Source organism: Cajanus cajan, chromosome 4 (genome assembly GCF_000230855.2).
Source record: "Cajanus cajan strain Asha chromosome 4, NIPB_CcT2T_4, whole genome shotgun sequence".
Classification (NCBI taxonomy): Eukaryota; Viridiplantae; Streptophyta; class Magnoliopsida; order Fabales; family Fabaceae; genus Cajanus; species Cajanus cajan.
Window position 1 is genome coordinate 2289383 of NC_138520.1, and position 13008 is coordinate 2302390.

Genomic DNA, 13008 nt, shown 5'->3' on the forward strand with positions numbered 1-13008 from the left:
GTTCTTATGGCAAAGGTCTTTCAAAAATTAATTAAGGCAATTGCAAAGATTCTTATTTCAAGTGATAAAATCAATGTTAAGCTTGGGAATATTATATTTTTTGATACTCATTTACTTGAAGGTAATTCAACAAAAAAAGTGTAAAGGACGATATAGATAAAAATTTGAAGTGATAAAGAAAATTCTCAAAAAGGAGAATAGGTAACTTGAATTTTTACACTATCATAATTAAATATTTTAAAGTCTACAATTTTTTGTTTTGCTTATAAATTTGGTTAAAAATTGTTTTTGTTAAAAAAAAAAGTAAGTTGTGCAAACAAGTGATATTTACTTATTAACTTAATTATATTTTATTATTTGTTTTATTCAATCAAGAGTTAGTCAATTTTAGCATTTAATTACTTGTTATAAACACTTTCAATGTGTGCAAAATTGAATTCATAACTCAAATATATCATATCAATCTTTACTCCTTTTATATGTGTGATGCTACAAATTTTCTAATCTAAAACTCTATATTTTGTTTAGTCATACACCTCTATTTTTCATGTTAAATTTTCTAACACTTTTAAATATCACATTTTAACACGGGCATATTAAATTTGACCCGTCTTGAAGTTTGGTGACATGCCTAAAATTATCACATGTTTAGAGTGGAGACTTAAATATAATTTATGCACACTTTTTTCTTCCTAATTCGTTTTCTTTTAAAAGATAAAATTGTCGCCGATACCAAGTGTTAAAGGGAATATAATGACATAATGTTAAACCATCAATATTACTCAAACGTTTAAAAAGATTGCTTTAGAAAATGATAATTAATTAGGACATGTGGGTTCATAACCATGGAGGTTAGGAGAAATAAATAATTAATAATCGACATCAATTCAAATATAAGAATCATTTTAAAGAGTTAATAAGACTGAGACCATTCATCATTTCACTATGCAAATAGGAGAACAAATAGGGATTACTTCTTTACATCCGAAACATGTGATATCGTTTTCATTTTCCTCAAACTCTCATGTCTATCACAGTCCGAGCTTCTTTTCTGGTTTCACAGTAGACACCTGATTCATGTTCATGCCTTGCCAACGTAATCCTCTTATCAACTCTCTTTCACGTTGCCTTGTATATTTGTCTTTTATAAATGCAGGTTCATGCATTTAATAATCAAGGTAGAAACAATCAAACTACTGCTTATTTCTTATAATCTTTTTTCTTTTTTCTTCTTCTTTTTTCATATTTTTGGTAAAAAGCTTTTTTCCATAAGGAAATAATTGCTTCAATACAAGATGAGACCAAAGTTGACCAAGCTCAATGAACAGGTGCAAGAAATGAAACTAAACGAATACTACAAATAAAATAATTAATTATCGTGGCATTGACTCATTAATTAATCCCTTTAGTGATTGACTCATTAGCCTATTTTATTTTATTAACAAGAAGCTCGTTTCGTTTATGTACTGATAAAGTGTGCCGGAACCAAATGATGAGCAACATAATTGATTTACCTCCTAATAAAATTTATCTGAGTTCGGAGGGGAAAAAAAACTTAGCAATTGCTTGTAGGTATGCAAAACAGGCTCCTAACTCATTTAGTTGTACAATTACCTTTGATTTCATCTATTACGACTTTACAATCCAACTCTATAATGACTCTATGATATCCCAATCCCATTAGCCAATTGATGGCTTCCTGCATGCAAGAGCTTCGGTAAGCAGAATAGATCCATTAAAAATAAGACATGTAACTAAAAACTTTCATGTGCCATCACATAGGGGTAAACCCACTCCAAATTCCCTTTGTTTCACAAAAACAACGGCATCAACATGACATTTACTAGGGGGAAAAAAGCTTTTCTTGCCTCTTTATTTAAAAATAAAAAGATAATGAGTGGTTATTTAGAGAAAAGTATGAAAATTGAATATGAAGTAGAAAAATCAAGAGAATAAATAAATTAAAAACTAATGAAAGAAAAAGTGATTTAGAAGCAGTTATAAAGATAAATTAGTTCAAAACTTACATACACCAAAAAAGATATATCTTTTATTAATAGTAAGTATGGATTAATAATGCAGATAATCATCGACATGTGGTTTATGCCATGAACATTGCTAATTGCTGTTTTGAAGATTCTTGGTTACATTGACTCGTTAGCCTATTCAAAATCCTAATATAAAATTTCTTTAAGTAAACTACTAGATCAGACTAACTTATATGAAAAACAGACCAAATTAAAAAGAAAAATAGTGTGTGTATATATATATATATATATATAAAGGATATAATAACATCGATATAATTTTTACTAAGTATTACATTGTTCAATATCATTGATTTAGAAATTGATTACATTCCAAAAGGATTACAGAACAATGTATTTATAAGAGTTAGAAACAAACTAACTCTAACTAACTCAAACTAGAAAAACTAACTAACTTGTAATAACAACTTTCATCCATTTCCCTTAACATCCCCCCTCAAACTCATGGTGTCCAAAGTGGTAACCATGAGTTTGTTTCGAAAATGATGAAAGTGTTGCTTAGCTAGAGGTTTGGTAAGCGTATCTGCAACTTGATATTTTGCAGGAAGATGAATGACTTTTACTTCATTCTGTTTGACTTTATCTCTCACAAAGTGCAGGTCCAGCTCAAAATGTTTCGTTTTGGAATGCAACACAGGATTGGCAGTAATGAGTACTGCACTTAAATTATCACAGTAAATTCGGGGAAGAGACTTTGGAACCCTCAATTCACTTAACAGTGACTGTATCCAGATAATATCTGCTGCTACATCAGCTATGCTACGATATTCAGCTTCTGTTGTACTTCTAGAGACAGATTTTTGTTTTCTTGATGACCAGGAAATAAGATTGGAGCCTAGATACACACAATAGCCACTGGTTGACTTTCTATCATCTTTATCATTTCCCCAATCTGAGTCACAGAAGCCAGCCAGATTTAGTTGCTTATTCTTTTGAATGAGAAGACCATGATGGATGGTTCCTTGTAGATACCTCAGAATTCTTTTTACTGCCTGCCAATGATGTTCTTGTGGGCAGTGCATATATTGGCAACCTTATTGACTGCAAAAGAGACATTAGGACGAGTAATGGTGAGATATTGAAGTGCTCCAACTATAGACCTGTAAAAGGATGGATCTGGTACTGATGTTGTCTCATTTTCTGTCAACTTCAGATTAGCAAGCATAGGTGTAGGTTGTGGCGTTGAATCACTCATGCTGGCCTTATGAAGAATTTCTCTTAGATATTTTGTTTGAGTCAAAAGGAGATTACCTTCCTTTGTGGTAGTTACTTCAACACCTAGAAAGTAGTGGAGAGAACCAAGATCCTTTAGAGAAAACTTGTCATGAAGAAAGGAAATTACAGACCTTATTTCTTCCTTCGAGTTGCCTGTAATAATGATATCATCTACATAGATAAGTAGCATGAGTGTTGTGGTTTTGGAGAACTGCACAAACAATGAGGTATCACTCTTGGTTGAATGAAAACCCATCTGAATAAGTGTATTGCTGAGCTTACAATACCAGGACCTTGGTGCCTGTTTCAGACCATATATTGCTTTGTTTAGCTTACAAACCTTATCTTTGTGTTGAGTGTTGAATCCAGGTGGCTGAGACATATAAACTGATTCTTGAAGGTCTCCATGAAGAAACGCATTATTGATATCTATCTGATGTATAGGCCACTGATTGGTGATAGCAAGGGATAAAACGATTCTGACTGTTGTTGGCTTGACTACTGGACTGAATGTCTCTGAAAAATCCAAACCTGGTTTTTGATTGTAACCTTTAGCCACCAGTCTGGCTTTATGTCTTTGGAAGCTCCCATCTGGGTTGTATTTGGACTTAAAAATCCACTTGCATCCTATAGGTTTGTATCCAATAGGTAAATCTACTAGAGACCAAGTTTGATTGGATACAAGAGCTTGATACTCATCCTTCATAGCCTTTAGCCATTCAGGTTTTGCTAAAGCTTCTTTCACTGTGTTTGGCTCAATAGTATGATCATAGGATGACTTCACGAGTGCAGCGGCATAAGTTTTGGGCTTAAAAATTCCTGCCTTAGACCTGGTGGTCATGAGATGAGCATTTTGTGGACCACTTGATGAGACACCTGGTTCAATTATTGGAACAGTTGCTACAGCAGTAGGATTAGTATCATTCAGAGATAAAGCAGTAGTAGTAACTATAGGATTAGAATTAGAATGATGATTATTTTGGGATGATGATGTCAAAACAGTAAGATGACTTAAATCAGAATTATTATGAACAGAATTGGATGATCTAATTGTAGGAATAAAGGGATTAGGTTGTGTTTGACAGGGAAAAACAGTTTCAAAAAATTTAACGTTTCTAGAGATATATCTCTTTCCACTTGGAGAGAGGCAGATGTACCCCTTGTGACTAGGACTATATCCTAGAAAAAGACATTGTTGAGATTTGAAATCAAATTTATGGGGATTATAAGGCCTTAACAATGGATAACAAGCACAACCAAATATTTTGAGAAACTTGTAATCAGGTGCTTTGTGAAACAACATTTCATAAGGACTAGCATTATCAAGGTTGGGTGTAGGTAACATATTAATAAGAGATGTAGCAGTTAGAAAGGCTTCTCCCCAAAAACTTAAAGGGAGAGAAGCTTGAGCTAAAAGAGTTAAGCCTGTTTCAGTAATATGCCTATGTTTGCGTTCAGGGCTTCCATTTTGTTGGTGTGTGTGTGGGCAAGATAGTCTATGTATAATTCCATTTTGTTTTAAGTAAGGAGAAAATGTAAGGAATTCTTTTGCATTATCAGATTGAAGGGCTTTGAGTTTAGTACCAAGTTGTTTTTCAGCAAGGGATTTGAATTGTAAAAATGCATATAAAGCTTGAGACTTGTATTGTAAAAGATAGATCCAACTATATTTAGAGAATGCATCAAGAAATACAATATAGTATCTGCTGCCATCAGTGGAAGCAATAGGAGAAGGTCCCCATATGTCAGTAAACACAAGCTCTAATGGCTTAGAATATACAGTTGTAGATTGTATAAAAGGTAATTGATGTACTTTCCCTAAACAGCAAGAGTGACAGTTAAGATTGTTATTAGTATTACAAGAAATTTGACATTTATCTAAAACAGTTTTGACTATTTTGGAGGAGGGGTGGCCAAGTCTTGCATGCCACAACTGAAGATTGCTAAAGGATTGAGCAGAATTAAGTTCTGTGACAGCTTGATAAGCAGAATAAGAATCAGTTGTCTTTAAGTTTGGAAAAACATATAGGCCTTGCTGAAGCCTACCTTGCAGAATAATCTGGTTGGTATCCTGCGTTTTAACATTACAAACGTCAGGGAAAAATTCAAAATATACACAATTGTCCCTAGCAAATTTAGATACACTCAATAGGTTTTTAGTGATAGAAGGTACATGAAGTAATTGATTTAACATAAAACGTCTAGAAGTGTTTGGCATAGTCAGTTTAGAATAACCAAAGTTTCGAATTTTCAAACCTGCACCATTACCAATTTTGACATTGTCCGAGCCTTGATAGGAGGATTTGGCTAACAGATTTGCTTCATCATTGGTCATATGATGTGAGGCCCCACTATCAGGATACCACAAAGGATCTTGAACAGTTGATGGAATGGCAATGCTTCCTTGGTCAGAATGGACTGATGCATTGGAATGAAATTGAGAGGTATTAGCCTGTGGAGGTTGTTGAAATTCTTGATTATACCTCTGCCAACAATCAATAGCCACATGCCCAAATTTTCCACAAATCTGACACTGCAGTTTAGGATTATTCCAATTATTTTGATTGGATTGAAACCAATTGTTTCTGTCAAATCCTCTTCCGGATGTATTTCTTCCTCTTCATAGTTATTGAAGCCGCCTCTATTGTTGTTTCTTCCTCCACGACCATAATTGGTGCCACGGGCATATTGTTGTTCTCCTCTTCCTCTTCCAAAATGACCCATTTGAGAGTTTACTGTTGCAGTATTTGCTTGAATGAAATTTTGTTCTGTCTTTCTGTGTTTCTCAAATCTTTCTTCTTGTGCTAATAACAGTGCCTCAATATCATCTACTGAGTAAGGATCCAAACGAGATGTAATACATGTAATAAAAGAATCAAATTCTTCCGGAAGCCCATCAAGAATGGCCTCAATATGTTCTTCTTCTGAAATTGGTGAACCAACAGCTGCTAGTGAATCTACAGTCTTTTTAATTGAAAGAAGATATTTTGTTACCGTGCTGTTTTTCTTTGACATTTGTAACTGTAGCTTTAGTTTCTTGATCTTTGCTCGGGTCTGTGATGCAAAATAGGTTTCCAGCCGTTTCCATATTTGATGAGTGCGCACCAGTCCAACCATTTTTGTCAAGATAGGAGTAGTCATTGATGCCAATAGCCATGCCACTACTAGTTGATCTTGTTGGTCATACTGCAAATATTCTTCCCTGATCTTGTTTTCTGCTTCATCTTCTTTGGTCTTGAATTTTTCTGGAACTGAGTTTTCAAGAAGGTATTTCCCAAGGTTGAATCCACGAATTGTAGCATGAACTTGTTGTTCCCAGATGAGAAAGTTTTCATCATCAAGTTTTGTGGATATAGGTGTGTTGAAGGTTTGCAGATTGAATGAGGAAGCCATTGCGGAAGACAATTGTTACCCACTCAAGGCTCTTGATACCATGTTTGATTTTGAGAGAGAAGATGAAAATGTGAATATCATTGATTTAGAAATTGATTACATTCCAAAAGGATTACAGAACAATGTATTTATAAGAGTTAGAAACAAACTAACTCTAACTAACTCAAACTAGAAAAACTAACTTGTAATAACAACTTTCATCCATTTCCCTTAACACACCGATATAATTTTTACTAAGTATTACATTGTTCAATAATTTTATATTAAATGTGAATTTTTGTAAATTTAATCGCTAAATTGAAAGTTCTTTACTATTAGATTATATATACAAAATTTTATATTAATTCAAGATGATTTGATACTTTATTCTTATAAAACAAAATTGACGTAATATATACATTTTAAAATATGAACACTTTGATCACCTTCAAGTTATTATTCAATTTTAACAAAATTTGATATGCACATATAAAGTAATATGAACTCTCAATCTAACGGTTGAATTTATAAAATTCACAATTAATATAAAGTTATTGAACGCTGTAATACTTAGTAAAAGTTATACCAGTGGAATTATAACTCTCATATATATATATATATATATATATATATATATATATATATATATATATATATATATATATATATAAACAAGGCAAAGGTCAAAATTTGACCTGGAAACTATAAAACATGTCAAGTCGGACCTAACTTGCCTTCTTTCCACCCCTATTTACCAGACAACCAATGATTTGGATAGGCCCAGATTGGCAGGGGGAGCACCATCTATTTCAGTATTTGCGAATAAACCATAGATATGAAGTTTTGTTTGAAGTTTACTTGATCTTGTGAGCTTATCAAAATTCAAATGGCTCTTGCACCATTTACAATATTTATAGGAATCGCATTTGAGGTTCCAACCTTCTTGTTTTTAATCTAACGCATGTAGACTGTTAACAATATTTATAACGAGATAGTTTTTAGTTTTTCAGTCAAATAAAAAGAGTATCAATTTGTTTTGGCATTGACAATTGAAACACTGTGAGAAAGAAGCAAATATTTGTTTTTCCTTTCACGTTATGTCTCTTAGAACTTGTGTCGCGTTTCTTAAACACATACTCTAAAGCCTCAAATCAGAACACATAATACAGGCAAGTTTAAGGCTTCGGACATTCTTGGACCCAAATAAAAAACGGCCACAGGCATTTTGGACCCAAAAAAAAGGGGTTCGGACATTCTTGGACCAAAAACAAACGCTTCAGCCATTCGAGCGCTCAAACACCTCATATCATTAATTCATTACCCAGATACATAATAGTTTTGATGCAAAGTAAGATCACGATGATAATAGAGAAAATTATACTGAAAAAACCACAATATAACAGTCCTCCCAAAACGGAATGCCAGAACAATCCAAGATATCAATTAAACAGTGTTTAACAAAGGAAAACAATGAAGATATATCAGGTAATCCAAGATGCCAAAATTGATTTTATATATGTTAGTGCTTTAGTCAGCCACGGAAGTAGTACCAAATGCAAACCCAGTGCACACTAGAGCGCAAACAGTAAACAGATATTAGAGAGTCAATAAACTAGAGCAACAAAACGAGAAAGTCCTTATGCCATGACAAACCTCGTGAACTAATGGAAACACATATTGAAACATGGTAAACCCTACTAGTACCAAGTAGCTTCATATCACAATGACAAATTTTCTGGTTTCCACAAGAGCCGGCACAGATTCATTGCTAAATAATATCTGGATCTAAATAATATTTGATTCATTGCTAATCATCCAAAGGGCAACGGAATGCACAGTTGCTCCTCCAATAAATTTCTACCAAGGGGGATCAAATGTTGTTAAACTTCTAATTCACAGGTGAACAGAGAAGAAAATAGGAAACCAAATATCATCGGCAAGTCAGCACCCTATTATACAATTTGCAGATTGAGATTACAATATTACATCAGACAAGGTTCTCTAAAATGACATGGATCAAGTTTCAATGCCGCAATGAAGCAGTGACTCCAACACGACACGGACTAATATCAAAAGTATAGGACATCAAAACATACATATATATATATATATATATATATATATATGATCAACATGAAAAAAATCTAAATTGAGAATTAAGATTTATATATTCACTTTCTAAAACAAAGATTTAAAGCTTTAGAATTTTCATAAAATAATGACTCTTGCATAAAAGTACTACAAGAGAAGAAAATCACATCGGACAAGGACGAAAACACACATCAGCAACCACCAAGGTGGAGGAGCATCACCAACAATCATAGACAGCAGAAATGCAGCTGGCAACAATGGAAACCAATGAAGATTGACACCAAAAAACACAGATGCCGACAACCACCACACTGGAGCATAGCAGCAACTAACATACAAGACAAAAACAGAGGGTTTCCAACACGTGTTCAAGGTGTGTCTCTGAAGTGTTGGTGTGCAAGCAGTGGCCAACAAGTCATTCTAAAGGGGCGCCCTTGCTTTAAGGGCCACAAACACAAAATTCAGAGAGCAAACCAGAGGAATAATTGTAATTAAAAGCCAGTTTTGTGGATTTCGAATAACATACGCACAAACTCACTTTTAGTTCATATCCTTCATGAGTGTATCGCAACAGCACTACCAATGCAACTTTTTAAAAAAAATACAAACACTGATGCAATCCATTTGATAACAGTGGGAATGAATGATGAACATGTCCTTGACATTGCTGCATGTGTAAATTGTAATGGAAGAAGGACTTATTCATTACAAAAACATGCCTCCTGAAGGATGGATTATTACAGATGCCGATTCTCAAATAATAATAATAATGTGACACATGAAAGAAAAGCCTGACTGAAAGAGCACTGCTGCTATGTAAAACAGACAACCTAAGTTACTGTATCATCAATCATATAGTATGTTGTCGGCAACACGAATACAATAAACAGTAATATTTAGCAATCGATGAACTATGGCAAGTTGAAGCCAACCCTGGATCAAAACACAAGATATGCCATACTGTTAGTTATTCCCGTTGTGACCCCTGCCAGGAAGATCATGAATCAACATGAAGTCATGCCCCCTACTACCTAATGTTCATTAACGCTTTGGAATGGTGTATAGGAGAGTGAGTGCAAGTAAGGCAACAAAGTCACTCACATGACATGTTAATCCTCTGGTCTGCTTGTTTTGTCCTTGTTTTTGTTGCCATATATCAAACCCGTAACCTAGAATCGTTGAAAATGTTAAGTAATAGATTATAAGGGTGGAAGAGAGAGGGAGGGGTAAAAGTGGAACCTGAGGATCGGGAATCGGTTTCCGAGTCTCGACGTAGCGATAAGGATCAGCCTCGGCGGCGGCGAGCGCGGCCTGTTCCTGTGGGACCCAGGGAGAGTGAGTATTTGCAATTTGAAGATGGAATTGAAGAATAGAAAGAAGAGAGAAGAGAAGGAAGGAACCTGTTGTTGACGCTTGAGATCTTGGGAGGGTTTGATCCAGAGGAAGTAGGCTAGGGTTCCGGCGACCACCCAAGAAGCAAGGTTGCTTCCGCCCCTGAGACCGCCCATGGAATTGCTGACGAAGGACCTGATGTTGCCCAACGTTCTTCTCCAGCTACTCGCCATTCAAACAAACCCAACAGATTACAGATTTCTCAGAGTCACACAACAACACTCTATATGTGATTTATCAGAATCAACTGCCTCTAATACAAAAAAGTGTTTAACTCAAATGTAAATACTAAATACTGTAATTTTTATTTTATAAAAATAATAATAATTTTTCAATAATAAAACTTAAGTACAGTTTTCTTAAATACAATTCTGCATCAAAATTAAAATTTTATTTTAATAATATACATTTACATTTAATATATATTCATACATATTTAAATAAATATTTAATTTTGATTAAAAAATATCTCCTAGGGCACATAAGCCATTGTAACTAGATTTTCTCCCATTTTGTTTTGGTTTTGGAGGTGTGGTTTTTCTTGTAAGGTTGAGTAAACTTCCTAAATTTTGATTGGGTACTTTTAAACTTTATTTCATCTTTGAATATAATAGGTTTACGAGTTAAATTAAAACCAAGTCTGTTTAATATAAAGTTAAATTAACTTCAAATATTTTTTAAAAACAATTGATTTAAAATATAAAAAACATAAATTTACACTTTATAAATATAATTGAAATTTCAAAAATAATGTATATCACCATTATATCTGTATACAATATCATGAAAGTTAGATGATAATTATTTGTAATATTTTTTCCAAAAAAATGAAATTATTATGAAAAATATAAATAAAATAATTAAGTTAATATATGATGGATTTTTCGTTGAAACACAAAATAAAATAAATTGCAAAGATATAATAACTTATAATAAAGCTAAAGATGATTAAAGAATATATTAAGTTAAGTTATGAACTTTTAATTGAATTCTAAATTTTGATATTGTAAAAAAATTTTAAGTTTAGTTATTTCTATTCTAAAAAAATTTGATTATAGGTTGATTTGAATGTATTTTAAAAGGACTTTTATGAGCTTATTTACTTGCATAAACTATTTATTATTTAAAGGCTAAAAACCTAATTTGGTCCCTTATAATCTTTTTTTGTTTCAATTTAGTCCCTCATTAATTTTTGGTCTCAATTTGGTCCCAAACTAATTAATTGGTTTCAATTTAGTCCCAAATTAATTAATTGGTTTCAATGTGGGACTTTCCGTCCAAATTGCTTTAACGGTGTTAACTTTTGGCCACGTGGACGCCACGTAGATGCATACGTGGATGCCACGTAGATGAGAATTTTTTTTAAAACACCTGGACCCAGAACGGCCCGTTCTGAAACCGAAACGGGCCGTTCTGGGTGCACTTTTGGTGTGTTAATTTTGCATCCGGAACGGCCCATTCCAGGTGCAAAATTAACACAACGAAAATGCAACCAGAACGGCCCGTTCCGGTTTCAGAACGGGCCGTTCCGGTTTTATTTTATTTTTTATATATATAAAATATTAATAATTTTATAAAATATATATTATTAATTATATTTTAATTATGTTATTATATCTAATAAAATAAATATATTAATATTTTTTATATTTTATTTTATTATGTTTATTTTATTAATTTTTATCATTTTATTCTTTTAATCTTAAATAAGTTGTAAAAAATTATAAAGTGCTATTTAAATATTTCTTCAAACAGAAAGAGAAAGAAAAAAATTATTACTCTATTTATAAGATAATTATATTTTATGAAAATAAGTAATTTTAAAATTTTTACCATAAAAAAATATTTTTCAAAATTATTATATTTTTTAATAAAATTAATCAAGAATATTGGTTTAATTGCATTTTTTATCTCTCAAGTATTACAATTGTGCAGTTTTGTGATCTCCAAGATTTTAATTGCATAATTTTAGTCCTTAAAGAATTACAATTGCGCGATTTTGATCCTTCAATTTTTAATTGAACAATTTTAGTCCCTCGAATATCATAATAGTATGATTTTTGTTTCTCTCATTAAAAATTAATAATTTTAATATATATATATATAATGTTTTAAAATTAAATAATTATTTATCTATTCAAATTAACGTATATTATAATTTTCGATATTATATCAATAATATTATTAATATATTTATAGATAAACTAATAATTTGATAAATATAACTTGTTATATATTAATATACTTTTACAAAAATATAAGTATATTAATTAGAAATATATATCTGATCTTATATATTTATATTTTTGTAAAAGTATATTAATATATATTAAGTTATATTTATCAAATTATTAGTTTATTTATAAATATAGTAAAAATATTATTGATATTAATTTATCAGTAATATTAAAATACTAATAATATATAAATTTTATTTATTTAGTAATAATAAATATATATCATTTGATACATTAAAAAAAATAATATACGTTAATTTAAATAAACAAACAATTATATAGTTTTAAAACATTATATATATATATATATTAAAATTATTAAATTATTAAATTTTTAATGAGAAAGACTAAAATTGAACAATTATGATATTTAAGAGATTAAATTTGTTCAATTAAAAATTGTGAGATTAAAATTACACAACTATAATCTTTTAAGGACTGAAATTACTCAATTAAAACTTTAGAGATCAAAATTGCATAATTATAATATCAAAAACACAATTAAGAAAAAAATATTTTATTCGCAGTTTTGGAACGGGCCGTTCTGAATCCAGAACGGCCCGTTCTGAAAGCAGAACGGGCCGTTCTGTTTTTAGAACAGCCCGTTATGCGTCACTGATGGTGTTTTAATTTTGCAACCAGAACGGCCCGTT

General features: G+C 31.8%; 2 protein-coding genes across 4 annotated transcripts; both read right to left on the reverse strand.

Moving 5' to 3' along the window:
* Window positions 1–2109: 2109 nt before the first annotated feature.
* On the reverse strand, window positions 2110–9216 carry LOC109801728 (retrovirus-related Pol polyprotein from transposon RE1). Its single transcript, XM_029272239.2, has 2 exons — window positions 5520–9216; window positions 2110–5334 (listed from the first exon to the last, which is right to left on the reverse strand). The coding sequence occupies exons 1-2, from the start codon at window positions 5541–5543 to the stop codon at window positions 3034–3036; spliced, it is 2325 nt and encodes a 774-aa protein (XP_029128072.2). The 5' UTR covers window positions 5544–9216; the 3' UTR covers window positions 2110–3033.
* Window positions 9217–9366: 150 nt separating this feature from the next.
* Window positions 9367–10366, reverse strand: LOC109802453 (subtilisin-like protease). Of its 3 annotated transcripts, none has more exons than XM_020363834.3 (4): window positions 10127–10366; window positions 9966–10043; window positions 9828–9895; window positions 9367–9659 (listed from the first exon to the last, which is right to left on the reverse strand). In XM_020363834.3, exons 1-3 carry the CDS (start codon window positions 10289–10291, stop codon window positions 9836–9838), a joined length of 303 nt encoding a protein of 100 aa, XP_020219423.1. In that variant the 5' UTR covers window positions 10292–10366; the 3' UTR covers window positions 9367–9659; window positions 9828–9835. The 3 variants fall into 3 exon arrangements, with proteins under 3 accessions (XP_020219423.1, XP_020219422.1, XP_020219421.1); XM_020363833.3 differs by having other exon boundaries at window positions 9367–9711; XM_020363832.3 differs by having other exon boundaries at window positions 9367–9895; window positions 10127–10365.
* Between the last annotated feature and the right edge of the window lie 2642 nt (window positions 10367–13008).

What these genes read in the sequence shown, in the direction of transcription:
- LOC109801728 (XM_029272239.2), bottom strand. Translation starts at nt 5,543, where the DNA reads ATGTCAAAATTGGTAATGGTGCAG. An exon ending in CAAAATTGGTAATGGTGCAG is followed by an intron (nt 5,335 to 5,519) that starts GTTTGAAAATTC and finishes GTTAAAACGCAG; the next exon opens with GATACCAACCAGATTATTCT.
- LOC109802453 (XM_020363834.3), bottom strand. Translation starts at nt 10,291, where the DNA reads ATGGCGAGTAGCTGGAGAAGAACGTTGGGCAACATCAGGTCCTTCGTC. An exon ending in ATCTCAAGCGTCAACAACAG is followed by an intron (nt 10,044 to 10,126) that starts GTTCCTTCCTTC and finishes TGGGTCCCACAG; the next exon opens with GAACAGGCCGCGCTCGCCGC. An exon ending in AACCGATTCCCGATCCTCAG is followed by an intron (nt 9,896 to 9,965) that starts GTTCCACTTTTA and finishes CAACGATTCTAG; the next exon opens with GTTACGGGTTTGATATATGG.